At 39.7% G+C, this 25,780-nt stretch overlaps 1 protein-coding gene and 1 non-coding gene across 2 annotated transcripts in view; one reads left to right on the plus strand and one right to left on the minus strand.

Moving 5' to 3' along the window:
* The first annotated feature begins 2,297 nt into the window (after positions 1-2,297).
* OXR1 (oxidation resistance 1) overlaps positions 2,298-25,780 on the plus strand; it is a 225,696-nt gene continuing 202,213 nt past the window's right edge. The window contains exon 1 of the mRNA XM_066334766.1: positions 2,298-2,376. Coding sequence (XP_066190863.1) covers positions 2,360-2,376 — 17 coding nt within the window. The 5' untranslated portion in view covers positions 2,298-2,359. The remainder of the gene's footprint in view (positions 2,377-25,780) is intronic.
* TRNAL-CAG (transfer RNA leucine (anticodon CAG)) lies at positions 19,082-19,164 on the minus strand. The gene has a single exon. It is a non-coding gene; the product is annotated as a tRNA-Leu (tRNA).

Raw genomic sequence — 25,780 nt, forward strand, 5'->3', positions numbered from 1 at the left:
CCCATAATGAAATATAGTGCTGTGAAAATGCTGCTTCCTCATCTGGAAGTAAGAAGACATTTCACCTGGTGTCATTTTATCTGATTTGACATGGAGACGTGAAGTCCCCCAGAGCATCTTACAAATTTAGAAGGGAATTTGTAGACAAAAATTCTCCTGTCAGTCAAGATCATGTAATCACAGCTTCTTCCTGATGGGCAAAATGTTTGTATTTAGATATCACATTTACATTAAACAAATCAACTAAGCCAGGATAGAATGTCTGAATTTGTAGAGATATTTTGGCTTTAAACTGAATATTTGAAGAAAGGGCAGAAAGGTTTCATTAGCACCAATATTATGCATTGTGAGGGCAGTGGGTGTGTGAAATGACAACCATAAGGGACGTGAGCCAGGGCTGGAGCTGCTGCATTCTCGTGGGAAGGACCTGGTGGCAGAAACTTCAGGCTGGAAGGGCTGGCCCATTCTTGCACTTTCCAGGTGACACTTGGCTGCTTCTTAGGCAATGATGGACCAGAGTGCTGTGAACAGGTCTTGCAAAAGCAGCTTGATTGTGGAGCTGGGAGGATGCAGGGCATCTAGAGAACTATCTGGGCTTCTTGTCATGGTTGCTCTTCCCAGTTTGTGCAGCATTTGTGCATGCTGGAGTCTCTGCTTTCAGCTCTGCTGGGAGCTGCTTCTGGCTGCTGCTGGGAATGGCTGAATCCTGCTTTGGAAGGGTGAAGCTCCTGGGGAGCAGCGGTGTCAACCTTGCCTCAGCTGTTAGCACAGCAGAGACATGCAGCACACAGGGCATGTTCCCTGTCACATGGTACTAAAGCCCTTTGCATGTTGGGGCCTTGACTTGGGTGGCACATCAAGGGAGGCTGCTGCTGGCCTGTGTGGGGCTGCAGAGCCCCAGGGGCCTCTCCTGGGGACCCACACCGACTTGCCCGGGGAAGGAGCTGCTGGAGGGCAGTGCTGCCACTGAGGGGGACCTGGGCAGGCTGAAGGGATGAGCTGACAGGAATCTTACAAAGTTCAGCAAAAGCATGTACAAGGTCTTGCCAATGGGGTGGAATAACCATATGTAAAATGATGGGCTGGGGGTGAAGTGCCTGGGAGGGGGTGGTACAGAAAGGGGTCTGAGGGGCCTGGAAAACTGCAATTTGCACGAGAAGCAGCAGTGTGCCCTTACAGCAAAGAAAGTCACCTGTTTCCCTTGGCTGCATGGGCAAAAGCTTAGCCAGCTACAGAACAAGAAGGATGTCACCTTATGGAGACCAAATGAGGTGGCCAAGGAACTGTAGCAAATGGCATTCAACAGAGGGCCAAGAGAACTGAATCAACTCAGAAGAGATGGCAAGAGACCACCTTAGTACTGTCAACAAGTACCTGAGTGAAGGGTATAGAGGAGATGGAGCTAGATTTTTCTTGGAGGTATGTAGGTATGGTAAGAGGCATTGAACACAGGGTATAATATTTATATTCCAGATATATATGGAGAAGTCTAATTAGATGTTAGGAAAAATGTTTTTACCATTACTGTGGTGGTGATGAGGTACAGGAACTAGTTTCCAAAAGAGGTTGTGGACATGTTCAAGACCCAAGTGGACACACCCCTGAGCAACCTGATGTAATTATATCTGCTTTGAGCTGAAGGCTGAACTAGGCAGCTTCTCCTGACCTAATTATTCTAGTATTCTGTAATCTCATATTTTATGTAAAAGTTGGAATTTCTCTTACTACTACTACTAGAACTACTAGAACTACTACTGCTGCTACTACCACTTCTACTACTATTTCCAGAGGTCTGTATTAAGCAGACCCACACCAAGGAATTTCTTATTTATAATAACGTTTTCTTTCTGGAAAAATTACTAATTTACTGAGATAGTAATTCAACAAATTGAGCACCAAAACACAGTTAAGATATCAATTTAAATAGCTTTGTTCAGACTGGAAATTCTGGAAGACCTCTTTGACTGCTTTAAAGCACATGCATTTCAGTTGGGCACATGAATTTAGATGTTGCACTATCATAAAGTATTATGCCTAATTCTTGTTGAGTAACTGTTCTAATAATGTCAGGTTTAAGCCCTACTAGTAGGATTCAGTCCTAGTTTTTTTTTTTTAACTTTTATCTTGTGTTTATTAGCCTTTGCATATTTTTGCTAACCTTTTTATTTCTGTGAGATTGCCAGGCACTCCCAGAAGTTTCACTGGAAGCGGTTTACTAATGTACTTATTGTTCAGGATATAAAAATCAAGGTCCTGAGTTTCTTGATTTAAAAATATCTCTTTTTCTTCTCATCCAGGTCAATATAAGCAGCCTGTGCAGAGCACTGCGTTCATAAATGTGAAACAAGCCCGCACCATCATGTTTGGCACTAAGAGGTCAGTTTCCACCATTTTTGTTATGCTTTTCATCTCAAAAAACCAAAATAGTATGGCTGTTGTGACTAATCTGAAATTTTTACATTTTCTAAAAATATTGTTACACAAGATATCAGCTAGATAGGTTACTTTTTTCTATTATAATGATTAGGTTTTCTTTGCTGTGGTCTACTCCAGTAGAGCTCTGGTAAACTCTGGTCTACTTTGTCAGGTACGTGGCATGCAGGCCAGGTAGCTTAAATGGCAAATAGCATCCCCAAGGCAAGAATGCCAAATAAGACACTATACTGGTGCTGGAGGAAATCCCTCTTGCTTTCTAGTATGGAAAATAACACCAAGACAACAAAGCTCAAGTGTAAGATAGGTTCTTTTCTGTCATTTTAGGGAGCCTGTACTGATAAAAGGTAACATCCATCTCTTACTCTCTGTGATTCAATGTCGTACCCCAAATGTCTCAAAAAAAATTCAAGTTTTGAGTTCATTGCATCTACTTCCTGCATCTTTGATAAGCATCAGGTAATCTCTGTCTGTCATCAGACAGTGTGCCCCTGCTTCCCCCACAGTTCCTGCAGCCACAGGAGCCCTCGTGGCATCCTGGGGCACCCTGTCAGGCTTTCAGCTACTGCACCTGTGGGTCTTCTGCAGGGGAGTGTGATTTCCCTGCATATACTATAGACCATTCCCCTCATTGTGAATTCCCTGATTTTTGTGCCTGTTGGCAAGACTTTTGGTTTTTAGTAGAAGCTAGTCAAAGACTTCAGCACTTGTGTCCCAGTTGCATGGCAGCCTAGTGAAACGTTTGCCCTGTGCAGTGGCAGAGCACCTTTAATCTGGTACCTGCAGAAATACCTCTCTTCTGAATTGTTGTGAAGTGGGGAGGCTGCCTTGCCCTTAAGAGGCACGTATGACACAGCATCTTGCATGTCTGCAGGAGTCAGAGGTGACAAGTGGTAAGAGAAATCAGCTTGGTTTTCTGAAGCACTTGCTTGAGCTGCACAAGGCTTCAGTGTGAGCTGCAGCCCTGTTGGAGTCCGGGTGCTGCCAGGGGCTCCCCTTCCCGGTGCTCCTGCTCACATGGTCAGGAATTCAGCAGCGGGTTTTGTGTCTGGCTGAAGTGGGATAACACTCCACTCTGTTACCTTGTATACAAGATACTCTTGCAATGCATTATAGTGTATCTTTCCAATTAAAAGTAACTTTGTATTTTTAGATAAGAAAAGAATCTATTGTTTTGTCAGTGTGATGAGTTTGAGGTAACTGCTGAAGAGGGTACAGTAATGATTACAAACTTCCCATTTGAGGATTTCTGCTTTTAATTAGTTGTCTCTGCAGGATATTAACGCTTAAGTAAATCAAAGACATTCTACTAAGTGAAATAATTTATTATATTACATTTTATTTAGGTGGGGTAGTTATTTTTGCCAATGTGTGGTTTAACCCCTTATGAGCTCTTTATGGCCTGATCTAAACAATTTTCCCCTCCTAGGATCACCCCTTTATCTTTGCTTAGTGGTGTAAAGTAATGGTAAAATTAAGGATTGTGTTCAATTGGTAGGCTTGAAATTTCCTTTTTTTATCTCTTTTTTCACAATTTAAATCTTGATTACCATGCAAATGAAAATTCCTCATAAAGAATAATACAAGCAATGTGAATTTCTCTTCCATATCTGCAAACAAGATTTTATGAAAAAGGTGCATTTGGGGAAGAGAAGCTCTTTGTTTCTCCACTGTACTGTGTTGTGCTAGGTCTCACTTTATGCAGACTGTTCTGAATCACTTGCTATAAATAAAAGATGTTTTGCTTTCTGGAGGGAAAGAATCAAACTGAACCTTCATAATAGTAGCCTTCTATGTGTAGAGTGGGACATTATATCAAGTATTCTTGAGATTGGTACCGTGTTTTAGCTAGGCAGTGATTGAGTACTTGTCAGATGTTTTGTTCTAACTATTGCAGTACATTTTGACTTTCATTTTCAAAGAGAACTATTTATTGTGACCAAGAAAATCTTGTTCTATGGATTGTTTATAAAGGCTATAACCTCCTATAAATAAGCTACCTCTCTTGAGAGTTTCTTGTAATCTTGGTTTGATACATCAGTTCTTTTCCTTAAAAAAAAAAAAAATTGCTGTGTTAATTTGGAAATATAGTGAAGAACAAATGTATTTTTCTGGAGGAAAGGATGACTCTTGAAAAAAAAATAGGTTTTAATTAGTTCTAATAATCCATTACTAGTTATAATCTCCATAAAACTTTTCATGAAATTTCATAACTGTGACTCAAAAATGGAGTTATCTCCTGTCACCAGATCTCTGGAAATTATCAGGTGTATATAGTATCTGAACTGCTCTTTCATTGATCATCTTTCATTGATAACTTTCTCTTAATTTTGTGTATGAAGTTAATTTTTAGTGCATAATCCCTGTTGGATGGGCTGATAAAAGTGACTCTCCAACCACAACAGCTTTGACAAACTTTGTATGTGAGGCAGGTATTTCTCAGCTGCTTTATAAGAGACTGTCTTGTTTGTGTGAACTGACATAGCTAACAAAGAGGTGAATTCCTCTTAATTTCCGTTTAATTTGAGAGCTGATCCCATGATTTTAAATACTGAACTGTTGTGGTTTCTCTGTGTTGTTCTCGTATTCTGTTCTCATCTGTTTCTCTATCATGCTAATTTTTACCCAATTAATTTAATCTACAATAAACACCAGCATTGAAATGGCAGAGATCAGTACATATACCAATGAGTTCCTGTGTATTGTATTATTCATGTTGTATACTTATTTCCGTCTTTCAAGAGCAATTGCTGATGTAATTCTCCTCATGTGGAAGGGAAAAGTATTTGAATAACTTTAGGGAAGGGATTTTTACTTTGTGGGAACCAACTCTATGTGTGGAAGATGCTCTGCAAAGATAGGCCCCAAATCACTGCATCCTCAGGATCTGGAAGGTCTGTTTGACTGTCCATCTACCATTGTTATCATGCTGTTCAGGGGTATTCTTAACTGCAGTTATTTATGTTCTGCAATTTGGAAACCTTGTGTTGTATAGCTCATTTAAACTGTGTCCATGCAACTGGAGGTATTCTCCTGTGTGGCATGCCCAGTTTTCTTTTCTTCCTCTAGCCTAGATTGGAGTGCTTCAAAAGACAGCCTAAGCGACAAATTCAGCCCTCAGAGCAAAGCCATTTGGTCCCTAAATGAGTTCAGCAGACTGAAGGAAGCAATTTTGAGGAGCAGAATGTGAGGAGTACAAGGGCATTTGCCTAACTGTGTGTGTGATATTGCTCTGTTCATGGAGCTGCATCCATTTGTCCCTTTGTTGAAGAGCCTTGCACATGGTGTATGTTTGAGTTGGTCTTGCAGAGAATAACATGTTGGTCCTGTGAAGTCCACTAGTCCTGAGGGTCCACTAGTACCTCCGGGTAATTAGATATTAGCTGCCATATCTAACTCTGTTTCCTGCAATAAGTGTGGTGCCTCCTTCTCCTCCTTTGGTTTGAACCTCAGGAAGGTCCACAGAGCTAAGAGAGTGGCTCTTGTGTCATCTGCTTCCAGCATGTAGGCTGTTGAGGGCTACTGTTACCAGGTTTAACTCCAACTATTTTGGAGAAATAAAGAAAAAGAAAAAAAAATAGGAAAGGACTCTGAGTTCTAGGGACCCTGATTGCCCTGATATGAATTCAGCCTTTATTTTACTGTGCTCTTCTTTGTGGAGAGCATTTTATTTATAGGGTGTGATTCCAGCCTGAGGCACTGTGGCCAATGCAGCTGGTACTTTTGCTAGGTGCTGATGGCTGGTTTGGTGCTTCATCATGGCTGGCCAGGTCAGCCTTGGTCCAAGAGTTTCAGAACACAGCAGTTATTTCTGAAGCCAAATAGTTTTCTTTCCAAATTGTACTCCAATCAGCCATCCTGGAAAGCTGTACTCAATTTTCTTAGGCCAGGTCTGTCAGCAGCAATTTGAGTCCTGTGATAAATAGAAAACAAACCTTTCTTCCAGTGTCTAATCATATTGCTATGTTTATAAACTTAGATAATAGTTAAGCTGGACAAATAGTATGATTGGTATAGGAGGATGATGAGATTTGTAATGACACATCAGCTTTTTAGTCACTGACAATTCCTGACTTCTCCATATCTGGTTTTGATTACAAAGTTAAAGAAATAATGTTTATTTATAAACTCCTGATATGAACCGACTGTAGCATTTTCAGGATTATTTTCAAGATAATATAAGACTACTTTCTTATTTTCTTATAGTTGCAGGGAGACTATATTTACACAGGGTTTCTAAATTTCATGTTTTTAATTGCATTAGTCATGGACTATTGCTGTGTTTGTTCTGATACCCCTGCCAGGTTCTAAAGCATGGCCAGTGGATGCCCACAAAGCTCTGTCCATTACTGAACACTAGGAACATATGCCAAAGTTTTTTCTTTGGGATTTGTAAGTGTACAAAAATAATTATCTGGCTTGACCTAAATTCACATGGTGCTCACCATCCCCTTTGTTTTGCTTTTTAATTGGAAGTGACACTCCTTGAATGAAGCTATAACATACTTTTTGTCTTCTTCTCTGTTACAGAATTAACCTTTTTATTGCTGAACTTTGTTTTGGCAGTGAACTGCAAGATAATATCTATTGACATGGGCTCTTTTTAAATTAACTACCAATTCCAAAATAAGAACTTTTAATTTCTTGCACTGATTCATTGCTTAGGGATCTGGAGGCTGACTAATGTGAAATGATAAGGCAGCTGTGAGACTTGGATTTCATTCAACCAGAACAGACGTAGTCTAAAATACAGATGTACGTGGGCAACACAGTTTGTAACAGACACAGACAGGGGTCCAGAGTGGGGAACAGAAAAGAACTTGACACTGTGTAAGCAGTAGCCAAAACGCTGATGTGTTATCAACAGTTTTTTAATCACAAATTCACCACCATACAGTGTGCTGTGAAGAAAATTTAAGTGCATCTCAATCCAGCCCAGTACAATGTAAAAATCCCAAAAAGTGTTCAAAGGCTGAAGCTTAAGCTCCAATAGAATGATTGCATATATAACAAAAGATAGAAAATACATATTTTTAGTACAACCAATCCAATTAAAAATTTGGCTTCCTATGCATACAAATAAAGTAACAAAATTTTTACACAATGATGAACAGCTTTTAAAAATTTGCTTTAAGCAACTGCACCCCTAATTGGAAAATACAAATTAACACCTGAATATATTGTGTTAGAAATATATTGTATGTAAGAAATAAAATATAAAAGAAATCTAAGTTTGTTTAAATTTTTATAAACTGTTTATATGTTCTCAATATTATTTTTACAGAATTCTATTTTACAATAAGGCTCTACTCTGCCTCATGTAGAGCCTTTTAAATACATTTACATGAGCTAACCAGCTAACTTGGCATGTATTTTTTTGTTAGAGAAAGTCATCTCTATTTCCACACTAACTTCATGCTGTGGATGTAGTACTCAGAAGTATTTAATTATCCTAATGTGTTTATTTGCTATATCTTGGAGTTTCTGTAGAAGTCTCTGTTATTGCCTGCAGATTATTTAATTATAGGATTACACTTACACTTCAGCTATAACCTTTAATACCACAACTTCCTTCTTCAAAAGGAAGAAACTTTCAGAGGTTGGTACTTGAAAATACAAAAAAGACCTAACATCTTAGTGGCAGGATGTTTGTTTGTTTGTTTGTTTTCTTTGAAGTGGAATGAAAAGTGCACATTACTTCTGAATAAGACCTTAAGATAAACTCTGTGTGTGGCTTGGCTTATTACTATATAGGGATGTGCTTCCTGTTACACCTTGTTCAGGTTCCTGCTGAAGGGCAAATTGCTGCATTTCCAAACTCAGTGGAATTCTTTTGCTTCTATTCTAGAATTCAGGATTTCACATGAATTTTCTAATAATGCTCTTTAGTGAGAGTATGCAGGATGAGGAAAATGTTTTGTTTTTCTTTTTAAAAAGTGCATTTGGAAGAAAAATATGCCAAGGTATAAACTAAAGGTCAGTCTTGCTGAATGATGAAGTGAGTTGAAGCTACTAATGCCCCAATTCAGTCATTTCTTTAGGCACAGGAAAGCATGAAGAAATTTCCCAGGCGAGGATGAACTTTTCCTCATGCTAAGATTTCATGCTGAGTTTGGGCCTCAGTGCCCTGCAGGTATTTCCTGTTAGTGGTATATATCTAGTCTTAGCAGAGCTGCTCCTGCTAGATTCTGGCTGCAAAAATAGCTTAGTAACATTTCTCTGACTTCAATGAAGTCTGTAGATTAGATAATTATTATTGCTGCTACATGTGAAACTTACTCTCAGTTTGAAACCACTCTTGTTTAATTCTAACTTCAATATGAAAAGCACACGTGACAATCAGCACCTGACAGAGCTAAGTGGTATCATCCAATCTCTGTGCATTTTCGTATGGAAGAATAGCTACACTGGTGGTCAGAAATATTTTCTCTCAGGGTTAGCTTGCCAGATATATCTCTGAAGCCTTCTGAAGCAGAACTGGTATCTTATAATGAAAGCAGTTGCTATGTCTTAGAGATTTTTTCAGAAGCTTCTGGCAATTACGTGAATTCTCATATGTCTCCCTTTTTTTGGATGCTTTTTTAAATGCCTGCCCATAAGGACAACACTGTATCAGACCAAAAGGCTTTTCTCCCTGTTCTTTATTTCTTAACAAAAATCCCAATATCCTGATAAAGCCCAAATCTTATTTCAGAGTGTGATGTGTCTGAATCCTGCTCATATCTGTATAAAATCCCCAGGTTAAATTTTCAGCATGGTGAATAATAGATATCTGCACAAGCCCCATGCTTTGTTAATGGGATTTGTTTATGCTGCTCCCTGACACCTTTTTAAACACTCATAGTGGTGATGTATTTTATTGTGGTGTTACAGAAGACACTTTGGTAAAGTGTGTTCCGATTCTGTATTCAGCAACATGAATCAGTCCAAGGGAATGGGACCAGCTCCCTGTCTGTGTCTGTGCTGTATTGCTGCAGAGACTGGTCATGGGCTGCTGGCTCCATATTGATGTGGCCATAAATTGCCTGTTTTCTGACACTTCTAAAGTAAATGAAGGAAAGCATCAGCACTGCTGCCTTTCTTGCAGGAAGCCTAAGAGCAACTTGGTATGCCTTGTGTGTCTAGCTAATGCCACTTCAATGGAAAGTTTTAATTAAGTGCATGTCTGTGTCTGTGCAAAGGAGAAATCAAAGGCATTTGGGAAAAAGAAAGTGTATCTGCTCCAGAGTCATTGAGGAGTAATTTGGGAGCACTAAATTGCTTTCAATTAATTGGAAAATATTTTCTTAAATATTATTTAAGAAAGGACAAAAAATCAGTCTGAAGGGAAGACTTTAACATTATTCTGTAGATCGAACCCATTTGCCCATCATACTTGTTGAAAGATGTCATGGTGTTTACAAGTTAGAGACCTAGAGGTTGTAAAACTAATCTGATATGCTGGATTTCATTAAGCTCCTTAATTGTAATTATTAGAAGAACACTGGAAACTGGTTTGCCTACTGACAGTATTTTTGATTTGCCCTTTCTGTAGCAGTTTCTGAGCTTGCAAACATAAAAAAAATAATTAATACAAGTAAAGTGTTTATAGCAAATATTTTATAACTAGGGAGCCATGTTAAAATCCTAGCTTTTGAAATTGAACTTATCACGTAGGAATTTCAGCCCTATTTACTCTTTCTCAGAGTTATGAGAAAAAAAAGTGCCTCCAGTTCTCTTCAAGCTGTCTAGAGGGATTACTCTTTATGAAAAAGAGAAGTTCTGAGGAACAGAGATAATTCATTTACCACTGGATATGGTTCATGATTTATTTTGGATAATGTTTTGTCTATAATTTATTGTTCTATCTGTATTACAGCAAAGCTCAAAGGTGGCAACCTTTTTTTTTTTTTTATAGGGCTCATTATGTCATATTGCATTTCGCTTAATCCCTATAATTTTTTTAGGCCTTAATACAGAGTGCTTTCTATCCTTTTATCCATCTTTTAAGCAAGATAGAAACCTGCTTTATTGTTCACTAAATGTTTTTTCCAGAAGAAACGATGTTTTCTCAACACCCAGTTTGAAACTCTGCAACAAACTGTCATCTCCCATCTATAATGTAACTGTGAGTTATTCTTTGCATTAAATAACCACAGTGAAAGAACAACACTTAAGACTTGTGGTGAACTCTTTTGTTCCTCTGTATGGCATCTTAGTTTAAACGCGTGTTCTTCTGTGAACTGTACTGTCAGATGGAAGCTATCCCCATTCCCAAAGCCCCATTTGTTTTGTTTCTTTCTTGACATGGACAAAGTTATTTTCTGAACACAGAATTCTGTGTGTGATTTCCTAGTATCACAGAAATTTGATGGGATGGCTCCTACAACTGGAGTGTTGGAATGGAAGGATACATGCTCTGTAGGAAGGACAGGAAAGAAAGATGAAGAGGGGCATCCGCTTTTCTGTCAATGATCAGCTGTACATGGAGCTCTGGGATGGATGAAGAGCCGACCAATGACTTATGTTTTAGGACTAAAGGGAAGGCAGGGACAGGTGACATTATAAGGTACTGGCCACCCAACCAGGAAAACCGAGTGGATGAGGCCCTCTGTAGATAGATAGGAGCAGCCTCATATTCTTACAAGTCCTGGCTCTCATGGGGGGCCTCAACCACCCTGATATCTGTTGGAGGGGTGTCCTGGTTTGGAACAAATTAGGGAAGAACCTCCAAAAGGAGTCCCCTAAACCAAACCTCCACCACCCCTTCCCCCCCCAGCCCTGGGTTCGGGAAGGAAAATACCTTGGAAGAAAAGTGGAAAAACCGGTTTATTGACAAAAAAACACTCCCCAACACCGAATAGTGGGAAAAGACAGGTTACTGTGACGATGGGGAGGGTGCTGGCGCGTCTCTGGCAGGCCCGGGACTTCTCCAACTTCTCAGGTCAGGTCAGGTGCGGAGCCGGTTCAAACCTTGGCGGGGGGGGGGGGGGGTGGAAAGAAGGAAGGAGGGAAAAAAAAAACAAACAGAAGCAGCGGGGGGGGGGGGGGGGGGGGGGGGCGGGGCGGTGTGGAAACGGCGGCAGGGGCAGCCAGAGAGCAAAGCAAAGCAAAGCAAAGAAGGCAAAGGCAGCCGAGCTAGCCAAAGCAAGAGCCGAAACAGGAAAGGAAAGAAGGAAAGAACTGCAGGCACCCGCCCAAGAGGGAGGGATTCAGCTGCGAGACATAACAATGCATCCAAGATATGGGATGGATATATGGGATAGGAGGCAGCTCAACCCAGAACAAGGGGCAACTTAGCAGGGCATAAACAACTTAGGAGGTTCCTGGAAAGCTGATGGTTGTTGCAAGAGGACATGAAAAGAAAGACACTCACCCATCATCTCAAGAGTGAGAAAAAAGAAAGACTTTATTTTGGGAATTCCAATTTATATAGCTTTTGGGCTTTGGTCAAGGATTGGAAGATGAGAGGAAAACCCCTCTGACCCCAGTGGTCAAACCAGCAGTCCATCACAGAGAGGAATGAGAAAACAATCTACTTTGTTTATGTTTCAATGCGTGACAACTCCAATACAAGAATGTAAAACAATCAGAAGGCTGAAAATCAGGGTAAGAGATGGTAACTTTCTCCTCCAAGGGATAGAGGAGCCAGCAAGGAGAGGTGCTATGCTCGACCTTATTATCACCACACAAGAGAGGCTGGAGGGGAATGTGGAACTCAAGGGCAGCCTTGCCTCCAGTGACCATGAAGTGATGGAGTTCCATATCCTTTAGGGCAATAGGGAGAGCGCACAGCAATCTCACTACCCTTGACTTCACGAAAGCAGACCTTGTCCCTTTTGAAGTACTCCTTTTGGTAGAATACCATAGCATAAAGACTTGTAGGGAAGGAGAAGTAAAGAAAACTGGTCGATACTCAAAGATTACCTTTAAACTCAGAACAGATGCATCCCAACAAATAGGAAATCAGGCAAAAATGTTTGAAGGCCTGTGTGGATGAACAAGAAGCTTCTGTGTAGACTCAAACTCAGAAAAGAGTGTGAAAGCAAGGACAGGTAACTTGGCAGGAATACAGAGAAATTGTCTGGGCAATCAGGGGTCAAGTGTCAAAAACTAAAACCCTGATAGAATCAAATCTACAACAACAAGGAAAAACAAGGGCAACAAGAAAAGTTTCTATAGGAACAGGAGTAATAAAAGACTGACTAGGGAAATTGTGGGCCCTCTCCAGAAGGAAATGGGAGGCCTTGTTACCTTCAGTATGGAGAAGGTTGAGGTATCCAATGCCTGTTTTGCCTCAGTCTTCACCAAGTGCTGCAGCCAAAATGCCCAAGTCACAGAAAGCAAAGACAGGAACCGTGAGAATGAAAAACCACACGCTGGAGGAGATCAGGTTCAAGACCATGCAAGGAACATGAAGATGCACAGGTCCATGGAACCTGATGGGATGCATCTGTGGGACCTGAGGGAGTTCTCAGAGGAGTTTCTAAGCCACAATCCATAACTCAGAAATAAATGCAACAGATGCACAGTAAGAGCAAAACAGCTATGAGAGTAGCTCCAAGAACTGAAGATGGTATTAAAAGGTAATTTACCTTTTGGCAAATTATTGCATTTTACCTGACTTTTATTACTGTGAGAGATGAGAAAATATTGTGGCATTTATTATGATAAACTAGCTGTAAACAGAATGATCTTGTTTCCCTGCGTATTATGGAGTAATCCTAGATGCCTCCACAACTCATGACAAAGACGGAATCCTTATGAAGAACATCGGGAAAGTCCAGAAACCAGAAAAATCATGTATCTTAGAGTATTCCAATAAAAGTAATGGATGCTGTGGTCTTAAAACCTTTATAAAATGATAGATTCACATTAAAGTAGAGCAGTGGTCCTGTTCAGAGTGTAGGAGGACATGAAGTACATTCCCCTTACCCATACACTGGTTTGCACAGAGTTCCTTAGGCAGTGCAGAGGCAGTAATGTTTTGCAGCAGCATGTGAATGCTAAAACATTCAGAAAACGTCCAAACCCCACTTTTTTAATGGGAAGGTGGCTAAACACTGAAAGAGTTTGTCACAAGATTGTCTGGTCTCTGTAACAGCAGACAATCAAAACTGGCTGTGGCCCTGAGCAATGTGCTGCAGCTGAGCTGGCTCTGAGGGGGGAGGATCCCAAGAGGCCCCACCAGCCTCAGAGACCCTCTTGCAGGCTATGAAACAAAAAAATACCTCTACAAAAAGAAACCTTTGAACCCCGAATTTCCAGAAGCAATGAAGCTTTGTCCTAGTGTTTGTCCTGCTGATTACCATTGTCTGTATTGATTTCTGTCTCAGGGCTGAACATTGGTCTGATCCAGCAGGGATGTTCTTGCATGTGTTAAGAGGATATTGGATTATGGAGTATTGGAGATAAGGAGTATGTCTAACTATGGAGGACACATTATTTAGGAGAGGAGACAATGCAGCTACACCTGTGGTCAAGGCAGGGCTGCCCAGGGTGAGTCCTGACACTGAGATTTTGCATGAGGTTTTATTTTCTATTCAGTTCTATAATGTAAGGCTGGTGGGTCTCCTCTTTGCAGAGACATTGAAGATCCTGGATGCTTTGATAGGAGTCTGTGTAGCTGTGCAGCAGCAATGGGGACCATCCAACTAATGCTGTGCTGTGCTGGGGGGAGTGGGAGATGCCAGAGCCTAGCACTAGCACTGGAACTAGCACTAAAAGAACAGGAAAATAAATTAATTCCAGTTAAACATGAGTGTGACATTACCACTCTGAGATGAGGGTTACTATTTCTAGCAGCAAACAAATAATCGTTTGGCTGACAGTAAAAAGGCGGCATTACCTTTAAAAGGGGAATGTGGCTTTTGCAAATGTAGCAGGACAGGCACACCTACCAAAAATACTGTTTTATCCAGTCATTTTTTATGAAGAGCACTAGCAGCAGAAAGTGCCCCTTATTCTGACTGTGTTTCTCTGTAGGGGATCCAGATGGCTTGTGGCAGGTAGCTTTTTGCCTCTGCTGTCACAAGGGTCTCTATGCTACCAGAAACAGCTCTGTGTTACTTTCACTTTCCAGACACCTGTGTTTCCTCATGTCAAAACTGCCCTTTAGGCCTGCACCTCTGCCGTATGAGTTATGCCAGTAGAGATCCAGGGTGCTTGTACTGAGAGATGAGCTGCTGCATGCATCATCTTTAATACAACGATTGACTTGGATTGTCTGAGTTGTTCCATTTCATAAAGCTGGCAATTAATTAACATCAGAGTTAACCATCAATGTCCTTACCAGAGTTAGTCCAATTTTCATGTTTTAATAGCTGTGAACAGCATGGAACCCCAGGTAGATTCCTTTCAAGGTAGATTCATTAGGGAAAAAAAAAATAAAAAATATATCATTAGCAGCTGGTAATGGGTTGTTTCTGGGTAAGATAAACGCAAATTCAGATGTGCTTTGAACTGTCAGTATAGACTTGCTTCAGTGACAGGGGAGCAAGTGAGCTGTGGTATCCTGATTATTCTTTTTCCTTTGGTTTTAAAATAAAACTTTGAAAACCACAAAGTGTTGGAAATATACTGTCCTATCCACTAATGAGCAGTAGAAGTAATGAGATATCTCAAAACTCCCTCTGTGTCCACATACTTAGCATATACTTGTCTGAACTTCATCTAAATCTTTTCAAAGTGAAATGTGGCTTTGGTGTCAGGAGAGAAACACTGGAAGTAGTTTCCATCAATTTCAGTCATTCAGTGGCTCATGCTGAGTGGCAAGATCAGATCAGATCTGGGTATCCATTATGCTCTGTGATGGGCATATGAGAAGGTCTCTGCTGGGCTGTGTTCTCCCCTAGTCCAAAGGCAACATTCATAAAACCAGGATGAGCAAAGTTTGCTGATAACCACTGTTTGCGAGGGAAAAAAAAAAAAAAAAAAAAAAAGTATCTGAAAGAATAAGTTCCATGTGGGAGTATCGTCACATGTAGGATGGTGCAGTAGTGGTAATGGTAGAGTCCCAGCTTGCCCATAAAGTTATCTATTTCCCTGAAACCCCTTCAAGGGGATTTCACATGGAGTGTGGAGTCTGCCTCTGTTCTCTCCCCTTCGCATCAATAAGGGCTCTGCTCACATGTACAACTTTGGCTGGAGCTGCAGGGGAATCCTTATTCCTTATTAATGTAAAGGTTGTATTTAATAGAGGCTTCCTTAAAGCAGACTGGCCTTTGGTAAAGCACAACAGCTTTCTGTGGCTTTTACCTCCCGTTTGCTTCGCACCCTGAAATACATTTGTTTGAAAAAGTGTATTGTCCCTATCTTAAAAAAAAAAAAAAAAAAAAAAAAAAAAAGAGAGAGAGAGAAAGAGAGAGAGAGAGAGAAACAGAGAGAAAGAAAAAAGGAACACATTTGCCATTCTCTGTATCTTATTTATCTTAAGCACTACCTCCTGCACCATGCCATAGAGAGAAAAAAATCTGAGCTCTTTGTTTTTCTGTATTTCTCACCTTGTGACATTTTCCCACATGAAATATTCACAGCACATGCAAATGTTGAGAGTTTGGTCTCAATCCTTGTGGCTAGCAATGGCTAAGATATATGCAGTTTCTATCTCAGAAAAAGCTGATCATGTGCTTCCTTTAATAATGAAAGTTGTTTAAGTCTGAAGAGCTTGTCTAGATAATATGATTATTTTAGTTTTAAATTGACTACAGAGCTGAGAATATTAATGTGAAGATTTTCCTAGCCTCACTAAATAGCCTGTATATAAAAGAGATATATGCAGATATCAGCATGAGATTATGAAATACCAAACATGCATGCTGATAATCAGATTTTTTTTTAAGTGGTTGTTTTTCTCTCCCTCAAATACCTCTCTAGATTCTGTCTAGTCCATCTTGTGAAAGGTTCTGAAAGCAAATTTATAGGAAGAAGCTTGTCTCCACAGAATTTATGTCAGTTCTGTCCATTTCTGTGTGTTTTGGCAATATTTTTAAAAGTGACTGTTACATACATAACATTAATGAAGGGTTTGAAGATTATTTTGTTCTGTTCAGGCCTTTAATTCAGGAAAAATTATCTGCTTGAGAATAAGGAATCGAACTTTATACAGAGATTTCTCAATGAAGTCCTGTGGTCTCTGTTATTTATGATGGCCTGGAATTTAACCTTCCTTCTCCCTCTTTAGTTTTGTTCATTCTTAGAGTCTGTAATTACAGAAGACTTGGCTTGGAATAATATTATGTTTTATTTTGTGATTATATTGAAAATCCAAATTAAATCTTATGTGTATATATATAATTCACCCATTACAATGTGTTACTAGAAGGGAAATGCTTTTAACTACAAACTATGAAGAATTCTAGGCTGCAGAGTTTTTATCCTGTGGCTCTGTGCATCCGTAATGTTACTGCTGTTTGCTTACATCGTAGAATGACTTCTAGGACCACTGAAGTAAGTTATGAACTGCCACCGGAATTAGGGATTTTCTTATCCTGAATTGTGGCCAGAGCCCTGTGTAGCTCTCCCTCTCTGCCCCCCATGTAAGCCTCTCAGTGGGAATCAAAGTAGGATCAGGAAAGGATTGTAGAAAAAAGCTACAGTCCTGAATAGGTATTTAAATGCATAATTATTTAATGGTCTTCTCATTTGCAGTTTTCTAGGATGCTTAAACCATCTCATACTGTAGGTGCACCTGTTCTGATTCATATTATCTCAATATTCATATTATCATTGAAATGAATCTAAGGAGGTTCGAGACCTCAAAGTTACTGTTTATCTTCTGACATATAAACAATTAAATAATTATATGTATATATATATATATATATATATATATCTACCTCAGATTTTTTTTCAAACTTTAGGAAGAGTCTACACTCTTAGTTTATATCAAATTACTTCTAATAATATTGATTTGATGCATCTGTAAGGTAGATAATATACTACTATTGTAAATTGTTGGTGGGACTTGATGTTGATTTCAGGTTTTGTCCAGAATGGATCCCATAGGAAGGCCATCCAGCTCTGTGTCCTGCAACTTCAAAGTTCAGGGTTACTGATTTAGGTGGCTGCCTATTGATTTTACTGTGTTTGGCAGATCCAGACATGTTGGACTTCCTGTGTGTTCATAGCAGGCAAATGTGCAGCTTTCATAATTCCAGTGCTGGTAGAATTGCTGTCAGGAATGTGGAATTAAATAATTTAACCATTCAGGAGATGAAAGCATCTCTGCATACATTGACAGCCTGTAGTGCTGCTTGCCTTGTAAGAATGAATGGATTAACATCACCCCATGGGTTGAGTCCTAGAGAAAACCAGATATATATCTTCTCTATACAAGGTGTGGTAGAGAAGTATTTTGTGCAGGTAAGCATTCTACTCAAGGACTGCTCAGCAGTATTTGCAGATGGAAGGAATTACTTACCTTTGTCAGAGTTGATGTTATTATCACGGAATTAAAACACTGCCTCAGTTTGTTTCTTCCCCTAGAATAATTCATTCGTTCACCTATTTTAGCTGCTCATTTTTAATGATTTAATGTCATGTTTTTTGGAGGTCGTTATTGTATGTCTGCTGAGTGTTTGCAGTGCTGTATATTTAACATTAACTAAAAATCCTAGTCTTCCATTTCATTTATGGAAAGAATGTTCTTGTGAGTGTTGATTGTGATCTTGCTTCTCAGAAATATTTTATATTCTACAATTTCACTTAATGTGTATTTAACTCTATATATATAACATGAAAATTTAATTAGTTCATCTGCTTTTGAGAGATCTTTAAATTTTAAAAAATGAAGAACACAAAGCAATATCCAGAGTATTTTGGACAGCAGGTAAGAGTAAGAAAAAAGCATCTAAAAAAGCAAACAACAAAACAAAACCCCAAGAAAACACTGAGCTGGAAGCTGTAGTTTTAGAAAATATCTGGAGCCAAAATAGCTCACCTCTGGCAAAAGAAGGAGAGAGGGAGGTTTCACCTTCTCCTTTTTATGTTCTCCTTTGCTCACTCCCCTCCTCCTGCCACTTAAGCAAGTGCCATAACTATGCAGGTGATTGCCTGGAGGTGAGTGCCACTCCCTAAAGCAGCGGAAGCCCAATCTTGGGGCAGTAACATTTCTCACTGCACAGGGAGGTGCCAGGCCTGGCATCTGCTGTCAGAGCTGGTGCAGGGAAGGTGGAGGGCAAGCAAAACCCCACCTCACTATGAACTGCTCCCTGCTTTAGGCTGAAACAATAGGATTTTCTATTTTAATTTAAGACACCATTTAAAAATTTTAGAATAGAACAGAATGGAATACAAAGTTCCGTTCACAGGGACCTGCAGTGATCATCAACTGCCTGACCAATATAGGGCTGATCAAATGTTATAACAAGTGTTTAAATGGATTGTCAAAAGCCTCTAAAACAATGAAAGGCTTGGGGCATCGACCACCTGCATGGGATGTCTATTCCAGTTTTTTTATTGCCTATTCAGTAAAGAAGTGCTTCCTTGTGTGCAGTCTGAACCTCTCCTGACACAGCTTTTAACCTTTTCTGTAGCTCCTGTCAGTGGATACCAAGACGATGAGAGAAGCACGTCCCCTATCCCCTTTCACTCCGCGATTGAGTCTTCTCCCAGCCTTTTTCTAAAGTAAACAATGCCAAAATTCTCAGTCGCAGGCCCAAAATAGAGTTGTCAGAAGTGGGATTCGAACCCACGCCTCCAGGGGAGACTGCGACCTGAACGCAGCGCCTTAGACCGCTCGGCCATCCTGACCCACGTGGGGGAGCCCTCGCGGCTCCGTCGCTGTCTATTTGTAGGTACTTTTAGTGATGCAAAGTTGGTTTTCTACACACAGCGTTAAAAAATATTCCAAATGAAAGCGTACTTTGTGTTGCCTCTCTGGTAACCATAATACCTGACGTTTATTTATATGTGCGGTGGTTGCATTCTCTGAGTGTTAGTGTGTTGAGAAAGAAGCGGTATTTTTGCACGTCTATTGCATATGCCATGAAGCAGACATTTGAAGCTGTACAGAAATTAATAAAAATGTGGGATGCAATATGTTTCACAAGGACATTGTTAAAGGCTGATTTGTTTCCTGTAATGTCTGTGAAAATCCCCCTGAGTTATGTACAAGTTATTAATGGTAAGAGTTCTCTGATATTTGAAAAGAGACTGACACTGAAACAAATCATATGTCTCCTGCTGAAGGTGTTTTTCAAAAAAATTCATGTGCTTGAAAACTAAATGTAGGAACCTCTAAATATATACAAATTTGGTCAGAATTTGGGAGTAAAAGTAAAAATATGAAAGGCAACAGGTGTGCTTGTTTGGAAGCATCAGGTTAAAGTGCAGTGTTTCTGTTTGGAATATAAACTTACTACTGAAAAAAAATTGAAATGGGACAACCAGGAACTGACTGTCAGAAATAGCAAATAAACTAATTTTATTTAAAATATAAATTATTTAATTTATATTAAATTCAATAATTAAATTTAAATCTAATATAAATTACTTAATTTATATTAAATTATATAATATTTCCTTAGAACCTTAAGAAGCCATATTTTCCAATGACAAAAAAGGAGACTGTCTCCACTAGATTGGCCAAAAATTGGTACTGGTTTTATTTGATACTGTTGCTTCTGTATGGAGAAACCAATTCTTCTGACTCCAGTTTGTCAGTGTCTTTCTCGCGCTGGGGGCCCCAAAGTTCTGGGCCCAATACTTTGGTGTCATCTCATGGGTTCTGAGATGAGGGAAATGGTGACTTGTTTTGACCTACTCTCCATGTCCTTCCTTGGACATGCACAAGAATTGACTGGACAAGGCTCTCTCTCATCGTGACTTCAGAGTCAGTCCTATCTTCAAAGGTGACTTTGCTTTGAGCAAGACTTTAGAGCAGGTAAGTGCTAAAGGTCCCCTCAAACCTAAACTCGTTTGTGATTCTACAATTATGTGCCATAATTTTGAACAATTTTATGTAACAATGCTTGTGAATTGAGAGTATTAATGCAGTATCATGGATTTGCTGTAATGTGTCCTGAACCTTTGTACTTTTATCCTTTACTCATTCAAGGGCAACAAGCAGTCTTGTCTGAAGCCTAGCAGAATTAAAAGACTGTGTAACCAATATTCTTGTAACATACTGGAAATGTTCTGCTTCTTGTTAGGTTTGGAGTCAGGAGTTATGCTGTAATGCATTTTAGCAGTCTTGATTGACTTACTGGAAGGTGCAATTTTCTCATATTAGAATTAATATATTTAAATTCTATAGAAACAGGGCCTTGGAAAGGTCACAAAACATGTTTATATGTGCTGAAATTAGAGTCTTATTGTGCTGTTTGTTTGATTGGGTAGTTGGTTTTTTTCTAAACAATGGCTGGTGGGCTGAACAGAAATAGACTTTTGCCTGCTTTGGTATATGGCAAGATGGGCTGAGTCCAATAAGCAGAAATATAGATGGCAGAAGTTTGACCATCAAAGTCTACTCATAATGTAGTAACTCCTGAATGAGCAGCAATTGCAGCCTACACTCTTTCTGCTGTCAGCACACAGCTGTCTGGGTCTTCAGCCAGCAGCTCTGAAACCTTGTGTTCCCTACTTCAAGACATATTGATGATATAAAGCTGACTGAATGTGTCTTGAATTGCTGGGAAATTAACTAAAAAGGTCTTAAATTAAATCAAGTCTAAGTTGTAAAGATAACATTACCCATTGGCTTCCAGACTGGTAGATCACACAGGAAAGCAGAATTAAGTGCACACCAAACATACTGTGACCTTGGTGAAGAATCTGCTCAAGCCTACTCCTGGACAGCTTTCCCTTAACAGTGAGCATTTTTTGGCCCAGAACTTCATTAACTACATGCTACAGCATTATCTCTGTTCCCTAAAAATCTGCAGATCTGCCTGACTTACTGATCAAAATGTAGTGGTACTTGGTATGCTCTTACCATACTGAATTAATTGAGCTCTAGAAAGTGAACTGAAAACCTCAATAAAAATGTCATATTTAAAAAGATGTATGTATTCCCCAAATGCTTTGGCATAGACTTACAGAGCTGCCTGTCCATCACACATCCAGACCCATCAGACTTGAGGCTGGAGGTTGTTGTGTTGCAGGATGTTGATGGACTCCAGCAGATGTTTTCCTAAAAGAATGTCCCTGGGATGTAAAGTGCATTACTCATTGAAAGGGTTTGCTCTACTGGTTCCTGGTACATGTTCTGATGATAGGAGGTGAAGAAGAAACTCTTTGGAAAATGTGTCCCTGTTGATAGTCATATTTGCTTTATGCTGGTGCCCAGCCTCATCAGTGATTTGCAGTGCTGTCAGTGTACAGCAGCAGTTGATGTATTTAAATGCTGGGTCCAGTATCCCCAGTACTGGAGATAAAAGGCATCACGACATCCCTTGATATGAAAGGCCTCTCTCCCACCTTTGCTTATCCCTTCTGTTACTCAGTACCCCTTCCTCAGACATTTTGGGTTTCTGTCCTGCTTTAAGTAAAGCTTCTCACAAAGTGAGAGCATTTTTTTGAGCTCTTCTTTCTTTGAATAGGAGAGTTGCTTTCCTCCTTACGTTTCAGGTGTCTCCCTGAGGCCCTGGAAAAGTCAAAAAGAATGACTGTATCCAGTGGGACTGATTCCTCTCCTTCCGAAGAGAAAATGGAGCATGTTTTATGGGTGATAATGAGATTAAATGTGGTTAAATGGAGACTTGACTTCGAAGAATGGTGCCTTCTCACTATCTTATAACTTCACATTTTGCCCCTAGTTCTGCAAAAGCAGATGTGCTTGACTTTACAGGTATCTCTAATCCTGTTGTCAGGTCTTTTTTGGTTCCACAAAGAGAAATATAAAGAGATGCATAGACTCAAAATGTTGTCAAAAAGGTGGTAAGCTCTTTTCACGTCCCATGTAATGTTTAGGGACCAGAATCACTCATTTATATGAAAAATATATTTACATCAGTAGCAGAAAAAGAATATAGGCTGGAAATGAGACTGCTCTGCATCAGAACCATGTTGTCTCAGCTGCCAGCTGTCTTTGCAGCAGAACTTCAAGTCATGTAGTCACAAGTAGGAATAGTAATAGAGGCTTCTTCCTGCGCATGTTCCCTCTGTTCCAATGGGAATTAGAGATCTGAGGGGCACAACTGAGAAAAAACAGTAAGCATCTTACTCTACTCAAAGTATGTTGAGTATCATCTTACTCAATATAATGGGCCTTTCTTATTAGATAGCTCATCCTCAAAACACCTTACAAGAATGCTCATAAACCTCCTTTGAATTAAGTACATTCCCTTAAATTCCCCAAATGATATCTTCCTTTAGGAGATATAAAGCAGATTAAATGTGTAGAACCATGTGGTGTTTACAGGAGATCAGGAATACTGGAGAAAGCTGCCATAGCATGTCTGCACTGTCACAATAGGAGAAGTTGCCTCAGGAGCAGACGTTATCAGCAGGATCCAGGAGAGATACAGCATCAGTGTGTGAGGCAAGGGAGGTAGGATTCCTTCTATCCCCTTGATACGGATGCCGAGTATCAGCTTCTCTTTCCTCACAAATCACTCTTCATCAGGAACAGGAGCGCCAACTGGAGAACTCATTGCTCTGTGATTGCTGCCTGTTGAGTTGGAATATTTTTTTTCTTAATACTTTTAACTCCAAGTGAAATTGAGGAGTCCTTTAAAACAAAAAGATAGGACTGTCTTTATGTCTCATGTCTTCTATTCACAAAAGTCATGGGTGTGTGCTTTTGTTCCTGCATGAGGTAAGGCATTAAGAGCTGTGAGGGTAGTCAGTGGATTTCCTGTTTTCAGTCTGTTTTCTCTAGAACAGGTTCACATGAAGAGCTGAGCTCAGTTCTGTTCCCAGCCTGTCCTCTTTCTGTCTGGTAACTGTCAACTCCCATGGATGGATTATCAGTACAGGGTATGGATGGAGGTTTGTATTTAACATGGCTGCAGTAAAAGGTAACTTGATAGCTGACACTGGGACAGAACTTGACCTGCAAAATCCTAATTACTAATTGATGAGTAAGCATCTAACCTGACTTTCAGCTTCCAGCTCAAGTGTTCAGCAGTGAAAAATATCCTTGTGCTTGTTAGGAAAATTGAAAAAAGAAAAGAACCTGGGAATCATTGGAGACGTGATAAGCAAGGAAACTTACAGTGACAGAATAACTATATTTTATTATTAATGGGGATATTATTTTTATATAGCAAGTTCCTAAAATATTCGAAGCACAACTGCACATTTATACTCTATTAAAGTTCTGTCCTTATTTATAAAGGCAGTAGCAAACTAACTATTGAACTTGAAGGAGTCTTAACAATTATTTATGATAAATGAATCAGATGTTGTGTGTCCCAGATTCTCAAGTGGAAAAACCAGTGACAAAAGTAGTTTATCACCTAACCTGTGGTAGAGGCCCTGTGTCCTCTCTTGGTAGTTTCCAGGAAGGCTGAGGTGGTAGAGAAGTTTTAGCTTAAACAGGGCTAAATAGGGTTTGGCTGGTAGACCTGGATGTGGAGAGCTGGATGTAGCTAACAGACGATTTAGTGAAGGGAGAGCCCAAGAAGGGCTTGCCTTGTGCTAGCTAGAGAAGGGAGAACCATATGGGAGTATCTAGTGTTGCAGGTGATAGTCTCATCCAGATGCTTTGCAGGGTAATAAACAAGCTTTGAATAAAAGGCAGTACCTGACTGTGGCTTGGTTTCTATTTCCATGTCATAAAGCCACTTCCTACTTATTAAAATTCTATGCAAAGAGTAAATCTCCGGCCTGTTGGTACTGGATATTAGTTGTGCTTGCTACCTCCTTTTGAATACATGGGATCAGCAGCCACTTGCTCTCTGATACATAGGTGAATGTTTTTTCTAAGGTGCAGAGAGGATGAACCTGCAACTGACTTTATATAGTTTTATTTGCAATAAAAAAAAAAGAGTGTAACCATTGAGTGCAGCACTGCTAATTATCACACAGTAAAGATAATGAGAATAACAATGACATTATATCATATCTAGTATGTAATAACACTAAAGAATAATGATTAGCGTATTATAAAATGTGGAAGGTTTCTTAAGAGTGTTGTATATTTGGAAAGTGGTTTTGTTAGTGCAACTGTGAATACTAGAGTCTTGTGACTGTGTTATGCAGTATTTAAAAGAAATAAGAAATAAATTAAGTGCAAGATTCTTCACCCTTCACTGTGTAGAGGAAACACTAACACAGTAGCTGTCAAATATTAGCCATCCCTTAGACTTCCCTCTTTTTCTAAAAGCATGATATTTGCATGTTTACTTTTCTTATCCCAAAGAGACAATAGTATCTTTATTTCCTTCCCTCAAAAGTCTTTCTATTTACATGATTAATACGTTCCTTGCATACTGTGAAGAGGAATATCGGCTTCACTCTGGTACCCAGGCTAACTCCCCATCGACTGCTTTCCAAACTAACATAAGAATTATTTATGTTTGCAACAAAAAGAAATCGTGCTGCTTTGGAGTGTGGTTTTCTTGTTGACATTTTAGAAACTGTTCCAGGCTCTTCTTAATATTTAGACAAACAAATATGTTTGCTTTTTTCTGGTGCTGTTGTTGACATTTCCTAAGGGAATTGCTGAAGATGTTAACAACTTCCCAGCACAGGCATGCTGTAATGGAATAGTTCTTTGCTTGTGGCCCTGACACAAATTCCTTTTTGCTGATGTTTTTGCTGAAAGTAATGTGATTGTGATAACTTATGTGAGTCAGGGTAAATGTGAATCAGTCCTGGCTATTTTGGGGAGCATAAATGTCTGCTAAACTCCTTAGTGTTTTGCTTATTGCAGATATAACAGGCAGAAGGTACCAATTTATTGTGTGCCTCAGAGCCACTGTGCTGCACAAATATCTGCAGTGCAGAGCAGGAAGAAGGTCCATGAGGAGCATCAGTAATTGGTGAAGCCTGAAGGCCAGGGAAGCTTGTAACTCTACCTGCAGAAATTAGTCAGTTTGAGGCTTGGCTAATTTTGGAACCAGTAGCCATGAAAAACAGTCACATAGTGGGACGAGCTCTTGTATGTGTAGTGTGTGCCCCAAGGGCACTGTAGGTTAGACACAGACTGATGTGTGTGAGTCAAACCTGTGCACTGCCATAACTTCACTCTCTGGTCAGTACAAACAGGGTATAATTACATTAGCTATTAACCCAGAGCTGTCTACTTTGAGAATTTATATAACCTTTTATGGGTGAAGGTTTTGAAGACATTTTCAGCAGGTGGGGTTTTGTTCTGGAATCCCAAATAAAGTCTGAAGCTCTTTTATGCAACCAGACTTTTTAGCATGTGTCTGTATTAAAAGTGCCTGGATTTTTCATACAAGAATCAGTTATAGCTTAC

The sequence above is a fragment of the Sylvia atricapilla genome, chromosome 1 (assembly GCF_009819655.1).
Source record: "Sylvia atricapilla isolate bSylAtr1 chromosome 1, bSylAtr1.pri, whole genome shotgun sequence".
NCBI classification, from domain to species: domain Eukaryota; kingdom Metazoa; phylum Chordata; class Aves; order Passeriformes; family Sylviidae; genus Sylvia; species Sylvia atricapilla.